General features: G+C 48.1%; 4 protein-coding genes across 4 annotated transcripts; all 4 read left to right on the forward strand.

The window, feature by feature from the left end:
• Positions 1 to 415: 415 nt before the first annotated feature.
• On the forward strand, positions 416 to 4,888 carry M430DRAFT_69459 (hypothetical protein). The gene is made up of 3 exons (XM_024869430.1): positions 416 to 3,833; positions 3,894 to 4,253; positions 4,307 to 4,888. Exons 1-3 carry the CDS (start codon positions 657 to 659, stop codon positions 4,745 to 4,747), a joined length of 3,978 nt encoding a protein of 1,325 aa, XP_024717297.1. The 5' UTR covers positions 416 to 656; the 3' UTR covers positions 4,748 to 4,888.
• A 1,015-nt stretch (positions 4,889 to 5,903) lies between these two features.
• On the forward strand, positions 5,904 to 7,569 carry M430DRAFT_146494 (hypothetical protein; the record flags this gene model as incomplete). The annotated part of the gene is made up of 3 exons (XM_024863012.1): positions 5,904 to 6,193; positions 6,255 to 7,396; positions 7,447 to 7,569. Exons 1-3 carry the CDS (start codon positions 5,941 to 5,943, stop codon positions 7,567 to 7,569), a joined length of 1,518 nt encoding a protein of 505 aa, XP_024717298.1. The 5' UTR covers positions 5,904 to 5,940.
• Positions 7,570 to 8,824: 1,255 nt separating this feature from the next.
• Positions 8,825 to 9,530, forward strand: M430DRAFT_37131 (hypothetical protein). The gene has a single exon (XM_024867063.1). It carries the CDS (start codon positions 8,889 to 8,891, stop codon positions 9,321 to 9,323), a length of 435 nt encoding a protein of 144 aa, XP_024717299.1. The 5' UTR covers positions 8,825 to 8,888; the 3' UTR covers positions 9,324 to 9,530.
• Positions 9,531 to 10,168: 638 nt separating this feature from the next.
• Positions 10,169 to 14,145, forward strand: M430DRAFT_45134 (hypothetical protein; the record flags this gene model as incomplete). Its single annotated transcript, XM_024867742.1, has 6 exons — positions 10,169 to 10,322; positions 11,669 to 12,467; positions 12,516 to 12,673; positions 12,726 to 12,949; positions 13,014 to 13,416; positions 13,489 to 14,145. The coding sequence occupies 6 exons, from the start codon at positions 10,169 to 10,171 to the stop codon at positions 13,911 to 13,913; spliced, it is 2,163 nt and encodes a 720-aa protein (XP_024717300.1). The 3' UTR covers positions 13,914 to 14,145.
• Positions 14,146 to 15,164: the final 1,019 nt, after the last annotated feature.

Below are 15,164 nucleotides of genomic sequence, written 5' to 3' on the forward strand. Positions count from 1 at the left end.
TACATCACGATGATGGAAGCAGAAACATCATCTTGTGACGCGTACTGTGGTATAGAAGCTGATCAGAGTCTTCTATTCGCTGTTGGATGATGAGATAACACCCCCCATGTCCAGGCCTCTCTCGGGTTCTCGCTGGCCCGCCAACCGCTCTTTTCTGCGGACAAGGTGAAGCTGGTGAGCTCAATTCGCCCTTTTGCTACCGTGTGTGAATACGATTCAGCAGTCGATGATAGACAACACTGGACTGTCAGACTCCGGAGAATTCAGTTAGGTATGGTGTTCGTCCCCTCCAACGTCCTACCCTCGGAACGAATACGAGCGCGGGGTCGTTTAATCAGAGCCCTCGTCGTCGCTTGAGAAACTCGGCGGAATGATGACACGGCTGAGTAGCGTTGTGATTACAGGGAGACCCAGCTTTGCTTTGCGCTTTCCAATGCCATGGTTTGTATCTTCTTTATGCTTCTCTCGAGTTGTCGCTTTTCTTCGTTGTGCCTTTTCCTGTCGTTGAAACCCCCTCTCCCCTCTTTTCTGGCGCAGGAAGGGATTCATGATTTTACCTAGACAACATCTCCAGCTGCGCCGCGAAACATTCGCAGATACCTGAACGCCTGGCACGTTAGACATGGATATGCGAGCTCCTTGAAATATAGCATCTAATGGAGAAGGATATAGAGGCTGGTCTTCAGGAGAAGGAAAAAGTCAATGGCGGAGTGTGGATATCTCAGAGCGCAGAAACGACGACTCCGAAGGAAATCGGACATCACAACAACCCGGACCCTCTTTCACCTTCGCAAAGCAACCGCATCTCTCTATCAGAAGTTGACCCGGTAGATGTGCAGGTCCGAAATCTTTCGGTCAGCGTCGACGTCTCCCCTCCTGTTCTTTCGTTCGACAGTCTCCTTCAGCGGAAACGAAATCGAAATGGCGACCTCAAATCTGAACCAAAACAGATCCTCCACTCGGTTTCAGCATCGATGCCGGCTGGCACCCTCACGGCGATTATTGGTGGCAGTGGGTCTGGCAAAACAACCATGTTGAATACAATGGCGGAACGTGTGACGAGTGGGCGGATGTCTTTTGGAGGGCACACGATGTTCAATGGCATGGAAGGCGTGAATAACATACGAAGCACGTATGTGATGCAACAAGATATTTTATTGCCAACACTCACTGTGCGGGAGACATTACGGTACTCTGCGGATCTACGACTCCCACCGCCTACCACGAAAGAGGAGAGGTGGAGAGTTGTGGAGGAAGTCATACTGGAACTAGGGTTGAAAGAATGTGCGGACACAAGAATTGGAAATCATCAGCATAGGGGTTGCTCTGGTGGCGAAAAGAGAAGGACGAGTATCGGTGTCCAACTCTTGAGCAACCCAAGCGTCTTGTTCCTGGACGAGCCAACTACTGGATTGGATGCTACCAGCGCGTTCCAGCTGATCCGGACATTGAAAGGCCTGGCACGGCAGGGGAGGACTATCGTCACAACCATTCATCAACCTAGATCAGAAATTTGGGGCATGTTTGATAGGCTCGTGATCCTCACCCGAGGAAGTCCTGTTTACTCGGGCAAGGCAAGTGATTGTATCCCGTGGTTCAGCAGAATTGGGATGGAATTACCGCCATTCGTAAATCCAGCCGAATTCTTGATTGATATTGCAGCGATTGATAATCGGTCACCTGAACTTGAAATGGCCTCCTCAGAAAGGGTTGAGCGTCTGAAGTCTGCTTGGATGGAGGAGAGCTACAAGTTATATAATGAAAAGGATCTACCAGCCCACCAGCAGACCACAATAGTGCAACGAGTCTCTGCATCTCATCTCCACTCACCGTTTATCCGCCAGACGATGGTTCTGACCTCTCGCACATTTGTAACGACTTATCGGGATCCTCTGGGCATGGCCGGCTCCCTTGTCGAGGCGATAGGAATGGGGGTAATGTCTGGGTGGGTTTTCTTTAACCTAGGCATGGACCAGTCTGGCATTCGCAGTCGTGAAGGTGCCCTGTACAATGCAGCCGCGTTGCAGGGCTACCTTATACTCATGTTCGAAACCTATCGTCTCTCGACTGACATTGAACTTTTTGATCGCGAACACAATGAAAACGTTGTGGATGTTCTTCCATTCCTGCTAAGTAGGAGAATTGCCAGGTTATTCACGGAAGATTTGCCAGTTCCTCTTATCTTCTCGTTGATCTTTTACTGGATGGCAGGCTTTAGAGCCGACGCTTCAACTTTCTTCACTTTCTTTTCCGTTGTGCTATTATGTCAGTATATCGCAGTTACGTATGCAACGACATGCATAGCTGCTGCCAGAAGCTTTGCTTCTGCATCCCTCATTGCTAACCTGGGTTATACGGTTCAGTCCATGGCATGCGGATTTTTTATTCAAACAAGCACAATTCCTGTGTATATGAGGTGGTTGAAGTGGACAGCATATGTTTATTATGCATTTGGAGCTCTGTGTGCTAATGAGTTCGTGGGGCAATTCTACGATTGTCCACTGGAAGGTGGGGAGTCAAATCCTGCATGTGCGCAATACACGGGCTCTTATATCATGGCATCATTGGGATTCCCTCATGACTGGGTAGTTAGACCGATCATAATTCTGGTCTCGTTCGTCGTCATGTTCTACAGTCTGGCTGGTATTGGCTTGAAGTACAAGAAAGTTGAGATGGATATAGCCCGAGCTAGGGCCCAAGATACTGATTTATCTGCGGGCAAGGAAAAGATGGCAGCCGGACCTGCTGGAGAGGTTAGAACTGTCGATATTGGACTGAACAAATTCGCACTTGATTTGGACAAGAGAACGTTCTATGGACAAAAGCTACCTACGAAGACGATCTTGCACCCCGTTACGGCGACATTCCAGGCCGGGGTGTTGAATGTTATCATGGGACCATCCGGCAGTGGGAAGACTTCTCTTCTCAACGCAATGGCTCTCCGTCTTCGTAATAGCCCAGGGACTCGTTACAAATCATTTGGCGACATGACTTTCAATGGTTCGGTGCCCTCCAATTCGGTTATACGGTCGGTATGCTCATATGTCTGCCAAGACGACGATGCATTGTTGCCATCTCTCACCGTCCGTGAAACGCTACAGTTTGCAGCCAAACTTCGCCTTCCACCATTCATGACAAGCGCACAAAAGAAACAACGAGCAGAAGAAGTCCTTCTGAAGCTCGGCCTCAAGGATTGCGCTGACAATCTGATCGGGTCTGACCTAATAAAGGGCATTTCAGGGGGAGAGAAGAGGCGGGTTTCGATTGCGGTACAAATCCTGACGGATCCACGTGTTCTCCTCCTTGATGAGCCCACGTCTGGTCTCGATGCTTTCACAGCATCGTCTATTATGGAAGTTCTCCAAGGTCTCGCTCATGAAGGCCGCACCCTCATTCTCACTATCCACCAATCACGTTCCGACCTCTTCCAACAATTCGGAACCGTACTTCTTCTTGCCCGAGGAGGCTCACCTGTGTACTCTGGCAAGGCTGCGGGCATGCTGCCCCATTTCCATACCCTTGGTTTTCCCTGCCCAACCACCACGAATCCGGCAGACTTTGCATTGGATCTGATAACCGTGGATCTACAGCAGTCCTCCCGTGAAGAGGAAACCCGATCAAAGGTCAAGAAGCTCATCACCTCCTGGTCTGATGGTGATTTTATTGCTGCCATCCATCCAACCACAATCTCCACACCTGCAGAACTCGGAGCCCTGGTCCGCAAGTCATCGTCATTCTTCTCCGCATATCCCATCTTGGTCCACCGCGCTTCTATTAATTTTCGGAGACAGCCCCCGCTTCTAATGGCTCGGATTATGCAGGTTATTGGACTTGTACGTTATTCAAACTCTCTCCTAACCTAAGCAAAAACGTACTGACTTCACCATCACTAGTCTATCATCTTGACACTCTTCTTTGCCCCACTAAAGAACAATTATTATTCCGTCCAAACTCGCATGGGTTATATACAGGAATTCTGTGCCTTTTACTTCGTAGGCATGTTGCAGAACGTGGCTGTCTACCCGAATGAGAAGGATGTCTTCTATCGAGAGAATGATGACGGGACCTATGGCGTGGAGGCTTTCTTCGCACAGTATCTAACCCTCGAAGTTCCCTTCGAGATCCTAACTTCATTGATATTTGCCGTGCTTAACGATATCGGTGTTGGACTACCGCGAACGGCACAAATGTTTTTTGTATGCTTCTTCAACTGTTTCTGTATAGTCTCCTGTGGTGAGAGTCTTGGCATCATGGTACGCTCCCTTCCCTCCTTTGTAAGGATGCCCAATCCCTAACTTGTGAATAGTTTAATACCCTGTTCGCACACACCGGTTTCGCCGTAAACCTCACCTCCGTCTTCCTCTCCGTCGCCCAATTCATGTCCGGCATCCTCTCCATCGACATGCCCGGCTTCCTCCAAGGCGTCAACTACCTCTCCCCTATCCGCTATGCCGTCCGCAACCTCGTACCCTACTCCCTGCGCGGCATCACCTTCACCTGCAACTCCAGCCAGCGGCTCCCGAACGGCGAATGCCCCATCACGACCGGACAACAGGTCCTGGAACTCTACGACCTGGATACGAACCCGGGCATCAACATCATGGCGTTGGGTATCTGCACACTTGTTTATCGCTTGCTGGCCTATCTCTTGCTGAAGGCTATGAGGACACATTGGCCGGATTTGCCGTGGAAGGGGAGGAATAGGAGGGCTCCTGCGCTTGAGAATGATGAGATCAGGGATTCATGAATTCATAATCGTCTAGGGATGATGGAATATCGGCATTGTTATCTGTATACCTCATGACTGCTTTGGTTATGATTTAGCGACGCGTTTGAGGCGAAATTTGAGTATTCCAACATAGGCATTTATCAATAAACATTTCGAAAGCTCTTGCCTTAGCGTTAGAGCGTAATAATATCTCATGAGTGAGTAGCTAAACAAGATAAAACTAAAACTAAATGAATAAACAATAGAAAGAAGCTCAACAATGAAGTAAAAGAAAGCTACAAATTCAGTGTTGTCCTTTCCCTGTCTGATAGGTACTTAAAGAATCCTGAGGTGATTTGGATATCCAATCATCCGGTATAGTGTAGGGGTTAACATACTCCGCTTTCAAGACCTACGAGTCTGAGGAACCGGAGAGCCCCGGGTTCGATTCCCGGTACCGGAATTCATTTCTTTTGTCCTTTCGATGTTGTCTTTTTTGATTTTTGAATTTTTTGAATTTTTTTTTTCCTTGGGTATTGTGCAGGTATATATTGAGGGATCCTGAGGAGATCTAAATATCTAGACATCCGGTATAGTGTAGGGGTTAACATACTCCGCTTTCATGACCTACGAGTCTGAGGAACCGGAGAGCCCCGGGTTCGATTCCCGGTACCGGAAATCAAAATTACATCTTTTCTTTTTGGTTCCCTTGATAGGAGGTTGCCTGCTGTGTATAGAGTGTATTTCTTTTTGGATTATTTTGTCCCTTTGTGTATTTTTGGAAATTTCTTTTAATTTTTTTGAAATTTGAGTTTGGTGATAGGGTCAAGACATCAGACCAATCAGAAATGGCCAATGCAATGTCAATAGCATACGTCTTCTAGCGGCACAATCATGTCATATTGTTTTGCAAGAGACTTCATTCTGATCTTGGACAGCATGTCCTAGACATAGAGAAGGGAAAAGGCAGGTATCTGATTGAGAGCCTTTCAACTTGGAAAACTCTGAGTTATACGTCTGATGCAGAAGAAGAAGAGACATTTCCGGGTATAATATGTGTGACTTCATTGTAAAGTCCGTATGCTGCAAGGCTGACTTATCGCCTTGCCGCCTTGTCGCCTTGCCAACCCCTGCCCCCAGCTTTCGCCCCGTCGTTATCTTCGACTCACAGGCTTCTCTCCTCTTCAACAGACAACAAGAACTGTTGAGCTGCTCTGAGACTCGTCAACACCATGTATCGCCTTCTCCCCCTCGTAGCCCTGTCTTCGCTGGCAGGCGCCTCTATTATCCCGCAGCAGCCTCTGGCAGGAAGCTCCAATCCCGAAGCTCCTCTTATCAGTGACTCCAAGGAGCTCGTCAGCTCCAGTGCGCTCGAGGCGCACATCACCAAGGAGAATCTCTTGAAACGTGCCAAGCAGCTATACAAAATCGCAGAAGAGGGGGCCCCAGAATACAACCACCCAACTCGAGTTATTGGCAGTCAAGGTAGGCTTCGATTCTATGTCTTAACCTATCCGGCTCCTCTGCTAACCCTTATCTTGCACAGGTCACATCTCGACAATCGATTACATATACTCGACAATCGCAGATCTTGGAGACTACTACGAGATCAGCAACCAGACGTTTGATGCCGTAGTCGGGAATGTCTTTGAATGGCGCCTTGTGTTGGGAGACACCGAGCCCGAGTCGGTTTTGCCATTCTCCCTTACTCCTCCAACGAAGAACAAAGATGCAGTTTTTGGGCCTTTAGTATTAGTTGCAAACGATGGCTGTGATGAATCCGACTTCCCTTCCGAGGTCAACGGCGCAATTGCTTTCATCAAACGTGGGGTATGCCCCTTCGGACAAAAGTCGGCATTAGCTGGGAAGGCTGGAGCCATCGCTGCGGTCATTTATAACAATGAGAGGGGAAGTGTGTCGGGAACTCTGGGCGAACCGTCAAAGTATCATGTTGCCACGTTTGGAATCTCAAACGAGGATGCGGAGCCTTATATCGAGAAGTTGGAGAAGGGAAAGATTATTCCATCTTCGGCGTATATGGATGCGATCGTTTCGAAGGCACCCACTACAAACATCATCGCGCAAACCAAGGGCGGAGATCCGGAGAACTGTGTTATGCTAGGAGGCCACAGTGACAGTGTTGCCGAGGGGCCTGGCATCAACGATGATGGATCTGGATCGTTGTCTCTGCTCGAGATCGCGACGCACTTGGTCAACTACAAGGTCAACAACTGTGTCCGCTTTGCGTGGTGGGCAGGAGAGGAGGAAGGGCTCCTCGGATCCGACTACTATGTCTCCCAGCTCTCCGAAGACGAGAATCTAAAAATTCGTCTCTTTATGGACTATGACATGCTTGCCTCTCCCAATTACGCATACCAGATCTACAACGCGACCAATGCCGTCAACCCGACTGGGTCTGAGGAGCTTCGCAATCTGTATATCGACTATTACGAATCCCACGGGGTAAACTACACCTTCATCCCCTTCGACGGACGCAGTGACTATGATGCCTTCATCAAGCATGGAATTCCTGGAGGTGGAATTGCAACCGGCGCAGAAGGAATCAAGACGAAGGAGGAGGCTGAGATGTTTGGTGGCAAAGCTGGGGATTGGTACGATCCTTGCTATCACCAGCTGTGTGACACGGTCGACAATCTCGCCCTCGACGCATGGGTGTTGAACACAAAGGTAGGACCCCAGTCCCTTCACCACTTAACTATGTAACTAATCAAATCTAGCTTGTCTCTCACTCGGTAGCCACCTACGCTGCGTCTTTCGAGGGTTTCCCTAAGAGAACTGGCATCACAGCCCGCGCGAGCTCGGAGCTTTCCCTTTACCACGGGCCCAAGCTTGTCATGTAACTGTATTCCAAGCTTTATTATCATCTAGATTAGAAGTATCCGGAGAAGACGAGTAATGGAGTGGTTCTACAAGTATCGAATGCTGTTCTTCCTCTTCCTACGTTAAGTATTGCATATATTGTTTTGTTTTGTTTTGTTTGAATAGCTACAAACCTTGGCATGTCCGGAACTTGCTAGGAGTCTAGCTGATGGCCATATGCGTTATTGGTTACAAGCCCTAGTAGTGCTTATCTATTTCCCGACTGTTCCCCTACTCGTTTACTTCACGGTCACAACGCAGTACAATTCCAACGATCTGGAACATTAGATTTTGGGTTCAGAATCCCTGGGTATGCCATACGTGCCACAAGTGTCACGATGGACGCTGATATTGGAAGGTTGCATCGAGGGAGGCCCAGAGAGTACTCAATATATTAGACAGGCGGGAATTTGGGAGTTAACTGTGATAGAATGGGATGGCTGGGATTTCTGAAGTAGATGATACAGCTTTGAGAGGCACTGTAAGTCACGTCCTCAGATCTGTAGGCAAATCATACCCCTGATACATTCTCTGCTCGCTTGCAGGGGCTGGCAGGATAAGAACGAAAACTCAAGTTGCGAATCGTGTTAAGGATGCTTCCGTGACTCATAACGAGTGTTATCAATTGGCTATACATTTTATATAAATACCTTGATTTCTTCATGTCTATGCTACTTTCTTCACTTCTCATGGAATCATTCTGAGCGGTATCGTGAGATTCCTATACTTCCTCTTTTTCTCTTGAAAAGCATTGGATGTAAGTCAGGTTTGGAGCCAGCCTTCGAGCCCTCATCTCAGCCCACAGATTCCCAACATAGCTCTCCAAGTTTCTTTAGTCAAGATGAAGCTCTCATTCACCACTATTGATGCCTTCACCCGCACTCCCTACACTGGGAATCCCGTAGCTGTAATCCGCGTCCCCGCCAGCGATAAGCCAAACCTCACGCAAAAGCAAAAGCAATCCATAGCCTCCGAGTTCAACCTCTCCGAAATTGTCTTCCTGCACCTACCCGGGCCCGGTGACGAGTCCACCGCAATCGCCATCGACATTTTCACCGCGCACGCCGAGGTGCCATTCGCCGGCCACCCGACAATCGGCAGCGCCTCCTATATCCTGAACCACCTCGGACAACAGAACACAACCGCGCTCCTCACCAAGGCCGGGCGCATCCCCATCGAGAAAGACGTGCGCACCGGCGAAGTCAAGGCCGTGATCCCGCACGCCTTCCACCTCCACGCCGTGACGTTCCAGTGTCCGCTCGTGCAGGAACCAGCCGAAACAGCATCCATCGTCAACGGGATGTCCTTCATCCTCGTCCCGCTCCCGGACCTTCCCACGCTCGCCCAAGCCCGGGCCAATCTCCAGGACAACACCTATGACCCATCACCGCTGGACGAAGGATGGCGCAATGGTATTCTGGCGACTATGTATTTCGTCCCGCAGGGTGAGGATGCCTTCGGGAGGAAGAAATACAGAACCCGGATGTTTGGCAGCCGCGAGGATCCGGGGACGGGCAGCGCGAGTTGTGCGTTGGGATGCTATCTCGCGGGCAAGGAACCGGCGGAGAAGAATCAAGGCCCGTTTCGGTTTGTGTTCGAGCAGGGTGTGGAGATGGGGAGGAGGAATGAGATCGCGGTCGAGGTGGTCAGGGGTGAGGGGGGCGTGGGGATTGAAAAGGTGGTTTTGAGTGGTGCGGCGGTGGAGGTTATGGAGGGTACGTTGTTGACTGTTTGAGAAGGATGGGAAGAGACTGGGGCCTGGTGTTCAACTCATTGGGTTCTTGAGCTTTTGCTTGAAGGATGGATGGTGATGTTGCGTGTCTGATAATAGTTCTGCTGTTGGTGTTGTTGCGTGAATGGATCTGCTCTACTTGTTCAGGGCTTAATCAATACTATAATAATGCAGGCTCGAGGTATTGTGCCTATTTCCTCAAAGAAGGTTCATGAAATTCACAGTTCCAAGTTCTTACAAAATATTTTGAAAATAAACGGTTGATAGGTAGAAGAGAGAAATGGGAGACATGCGCATAACCAAGCTGCTGACGTAGGGAAACACCATTGTGGATAGCTGGTTCATCGAAGAGGGAAGTATTTATAAGATGTTATCAAGTTGAAAATGGCAACTTCAGAGTCGTGGGAAATGTATATTCTTCCATGGTTGTGCTGATAGAAAGAGAATGCTCTTCGTATCCGATGCCCCTCCTTTCTTGCCCCTCACTATTCTGTAGTACCTTAGTACAGGAAACTATGGATTCCATCGGGTCTCTAGGTCCAACTCACTACTGCATTCAGGGTACAGGTAGATAGATATTGGGCCGAACTATACTATACTATAGTATACGTGCGTAACTCCTTTTCTCCTATCAAGAATATCAATAATAAGAAAGCTCCAGTAGTAAGTACAGTAGAGAGAGCCGAAGCCCTCGGAGATACTCTCACCGAACCAATCGTGCAGCAGGGAACAAACCCCACATGGAAAAACAAGGCTGCTGGGATGACCCCTCCCCAGGAAATAAATCACTACTGTAGAAAGTTCGTTCGGCAGCCAACGACGGGGCGGCACTCGTTCGCTCAGGAACCATGCTGACTGCTCCGTCGGTATTCCTCGGTGGGTTACCGAGTGGTGCTACTCGCGAAGGCCGTCCATCTCAAAGATCGTTCATGCAACTGGCAGGCCAAAACCAGCATCGTGCATCTACGATCATGAGCACGAGAATGATGCATATGCACAAGGGTCAGTCTGGTAACAGACTAGTATCGAAAAAGAATGTTGTTCGCCGTGATAGACCGAGATGGGCTAAAGAATGCCCGAAATGATTAGATAAGATCATGGAGGTGAGAGCGGAGGACGGAGGAACGGGGTAATTTATACTCAATCAACTCAGTTTTTAAGATTCTTTCGAAGAGCTGACCGCTTGAGAATCGACGTGGACTTATATTCGAAATCATCGTGGACGTAAGTTCGACCACTAGATTTCAGAGTCCGCGCTCACTTCGTTGAATAAATTATAAATCATGGGCAATCGTCGTGAAAACCAGAATAGCTGACTCCTATTATACCTACCTACCTTTCTCTTACCTCTTCTTATTTTTCTTTCCCCATAATGTCGGTTCTGTGGCGAGTACTTACCCCATGAACAATTACCTATCTGTACTCGATATAATGATTAGCTCAAGTTGATTTGTAGAACCCGAGAACCAAGGCCAGGATTCGACTTTTTGACTATATTGAATTTTGTAAAATCTCTCAAGGTGCTTTGAATCACCTGCTCAATAGTTCACAATGAACAGAAAGTAATAACTTGTGACGTGAAGGGCGCAACGATCGCAGGCCTTTGTCTTTGTAATATGCAAAGCGGGAAAGGACCGGAAGGACAAAAGAAAGGGAAAGTCAATCGAGATTAGCGTAGGAAAGTGCATTATCGGATTTTGTATAACCCTATGTTCAAGCGGTGAGTTGAAGACAGAGCCTCTGAGTTGTACCTGTCTTAGAAGCTCGGGTCAGAATAGCGTTGATAACGGGGCGTGGGGAGCTCTCATGCAGTTACCAACTGTAACCAACAATAAGTTTGGTATCTCCTAGACCATGAACAACTTAGCTTCTATGTATCCAACACAATGCAACTTACCTTACCTTGCCTTGCCTTAGATAACGTCGTATAATAGCCCCAAATTCAAGCGTAGAGTAGATCACGTGGGCGGTAGCTATCCCTCGGTCAGGTCGGCAGGAAGCCGCTTCTCAGCTTCATTGATCAAGATACGCAGCTGCTGAAAAGTTTTTTGTGCATATCTTTTGACATTCTGGTGGCAAGACCTGCCACTGTGGTTTTTTTGTGCTTCTAAGAGGTCGCCCCCTGACAATAACAATTCTCCACAGACATGGGTCTTTTAAGGTCTTTCGCTGGAGTAGCCGAGATTCTTCGGCGGTGCAGACGGCGAGCATCGCGCTGATTGGTGATTTTACGACGTCTCCCCAACTTCCCGCCGTGAACTCTCCTGTGGATTCCTGTGGGTAAGCAGCGCCCCCCCAATATCAATCCTACAAACAAGTGGGTGGGATTGAATAGCTGACACAAACAGCCCGCTCTCGAGATAATAACCAACCATCATGCCATCAGCTTTGGGAGGCGTTAGTCGTATTATGGCGGCATTATATGCGTCTCCCGAGTGCCGGCCGAGTCCAACTTCTGAAGCATTCGCCGCATTGGGATTCGGGAGCTTGGACCGGCCACAGTGAATCTCTATATAAGACCCGTCTTGAGCTCCAACCCAGGACTTTGCAAGACTTTTGCCACAAGATCATCTATACCACGGGTCTGCTATCCTCTCCAGACTCCATCGGCCCAACTATCAACTCCTTGTTACGGCAAATGATGGGATCCCTAAATGAAAATGAGGGCAGCGGTGCAGAGGGCCCATATGTGGTGAGGGATGAGCCTCTTGGGACATTGCGTCCAGTCCGGATAGTGACCATAGGAGCGGGAGTGAGCGGCATCAACATGATCCGGACACTGAAGCTGAACACGAGCAATTTCGAGCACGTGGTCTACGAGAAGAACCCTGGCATCGGGGGCACTTGGTTTGAGAACCGGTATCCAGGGTGCGCCTGTGATGTCCCATCGCATAACTATCAGTTCTCACATACGCCAAATCCAGGCTGGAGTGCCTTGTTCTCCGAGGCTGCTGAAATCCAGAGGTACCTGCAGCATGTATGCGATAAGCATGGGTTGAATGGATATATCAAGCTGTCCCATAGCGTCATTCATGCCCAATGGGATGAGGGCTCTGGGAAGTGGATTTTGAAAGTCAGAGATGAAGTTACGGGCACGGTTTTTGAGGATAGATGTGACTTCTTGCTTGATGCCTCCGGAATTCTTAAGTTGGTCTATCTCTCTGAACTTTACATGACTGGCTGACATTCCATCAGCAACTGGAAGTGGCCTGCAATAAAGGGTCTAGATACATTCAAGGGCGACCTGATCCATTCAGCGAATTGGCCCAAGGACTTTGATTATAAAGATAAGACAGTGGCCGTGATAGGGAATGGATCTTCTGGCGTTCAAATTGTTCCGGCTCTTCAACCTGGTAACCATGTCCATTTCTAATCGACCCAAAATATTGCTGACCAAAACTTCAGACGTCAAGAAACTGGTTCACTTTTTTCGGACACCAACATGGATTGCTCCTCCACACACCCAGGTTATGGCAGCAAGCCCAGCTGCACCTTTACTAGCCTCGATCAAGATGGATTCCCAAGGCAAATTCACGGAGAGTCAGATCGAGGAATTTAAAACCGATCCAGTGAAGTACGCGACATTTGTCAAAACCGTCGAGGCTATAGTGAACTCGAGGTTCAAATCGGTACGTAGTAATCGTGCCTATTAGTCTCATAGAAACGTGTTACTAACTGTAGTCCGTTTTGCAGCTTATCAAGGGGACAATTGAAGCAGATATGGCACGAAAGATAACAGCTCAATATATGGCCCATGCCCTAAATCAGGATCCAGCCCTAGTTAAGTCATTGATTCCTGACTTCCCAGTGGGATGTCGACGTCTTACGCCTGGTGTTGGTTACCTCGCGGCATTGGGCCAAGAAAATGTCCGGGTAGTCAACGATGAGATTCAGGAAGTCTGCCCCGAAGGTATCAAGCTGGCAAGTGGAGAAATAATAGCTTTAGATGCTATCGTTTGTGCGACTGGATTCAATGTCTCCTTCGTCCCCCGATTCCCTATGATTGGAGAATTCGGAAACTTGCAGGATATCTGGAAGAAATCCTTGCCAGCCTCATATATGTCATGCATGGTACCTGGCATGCCAAATTATTTCAGTAAGCCTTTCCTAATTTGCTAACCTTGGAAATCCCAAGTTTCTTCTGAAAAAGATGCTTACTTTTTCCTAGCCTTCCTTGGTCCGAATGCACCAATTGGCCACGGAAGTGTCCTCACCATCACCGAACATCTCGCAAAATACATCACGAAAGTGATTATGAAATGCCAAGTCGAGGGAATCATCTCCGTCCGTCCATCAGCTGCAGCAGTTGAGGATTTCTCTGCCCATATTGCAACCTTCATGCCCCGAACTGCCTGGGCTGCTCCCTGCAGCTCGTGGTTCAAGGGTGGGACGACAGACGGCCCAGTTACTGCATTACACCCAGGAAGTCGAATCCATTGGTTCCACATGCTGGAGAACCCGAGATGGGAAGATTTCGATTGGAAGTCTGCCAGCCGGAACAGATTTGCATATCTGGGGAACGGCTTCTCTACGAAAGAAGCTCCGGGCCAGAATTCTACTTGGTATCTGGATGACCCCGATGCTTTGTGGTAGACCATTTTCCTTTTAGGCATGGGCGTTGGGTTGGGTAGTGGTTACGATTCTTACGAAGTATCCGATGATTTTATAATGCCAGAGACTCGGGGTGGCATTGCTTTTTTTTCATGAACCATTCGGGCATTGCAAAATCTCTCGTACTGATACCTTTTCATGCACAAACATGCAAGTTCTCCGGGTTTTAGACGATGATACGAATTGAACGACGAATTGAATGAACATCGAAGTCTCCATAAATGAAACGATAAGTCTTGAAATTTGAGTTCCAACTGTCCTAATTCGTATGCTTTGTTAAAACCATAAAGATCTTGGAACCATGAAACAAAATGGTTCAATTGCCTTGTTCAACAAATCACGAGTTCTTTATCCCCTTTGTTGAACTTTTCTCTATAGAGAACAAAGCTTTAGGACTTTAAGAGACTGCCACAACCCCCTTTGTGTTTTTGTTGAACAATAGTACAATGCGGTTTGTTTCGCATCCAAGACATCCAGCGAACAGCTCTATTCAAGGTCTATATATTATCATGCAAGTTGCCGTGAGTTTTGATGATATCAATTTCGATATACACATTCAAAATACACACCTGAAACGCAATTTCCAAAACCCTCACATTCAACGCATATCAGTATCGTCAACGTACCAAAACAAGAAAAACCAAGCATCGAAACCACTTACTTAACCAATTCAAACACTTACACTCAACCAGCCAACAAACAAACAAACAAGCACCACCTATTATAATCCAAAATGTCAGCCCAGAACCACCCCCAAACCGCCTTCCATCCACCGCCCTACATCTACCAGCTCGCATGCACCAACCTCTCTCTCTACGGGACACCCCTCAGCGAATCCCCAAAACTGACATGGCAACGAGAGCAGATGTGGAAATTCGAGGGTAAGGAACTCGGCGGGGCACGGGATATTGGGATGATGAAGAAGAAGGGATTATCAGCGGAACAGGTGACTGCGATGAGAAAACGGGGTAGAGGAGAGAGGATTGATGGCTGGGGGGCGGGGGGAGGGAAGAAAGGGGGTGAGGAGATTGATGTTCTATTTTTTGGGCGCGGTGATCGATGATGAATGGTGCGGAGTGTTTGGTTTTTCTTCCTCTCGCTTTTATTTATCATTTTCTGCTTGTGCTTCATTTTATTTATTTTATTTTACTTATTTTGAGGTCTTGATTCTGGATTTCTGGATTCCGGATTTCCTTTTTTTCCTCTCTTCTATTATCTACCTACCTACCCAGT

The sequence above is a fragment of the Amorphotheca resinae genome (genome assembly GCF_003019875.1).
Source record: "Amorphotheca resinae ATCC 22711 unplaced genomic scaffold M430scaffold_12, whole genome shotgun sequence".
In the NCBI taxonomy this organism is placed as follows: Eukaryota; Fungi; Ascomycota; class Leotiomycetes; order Helotiales; family Amorphothecaceae; genus Amorphotheca; species Amorphotheca resinae.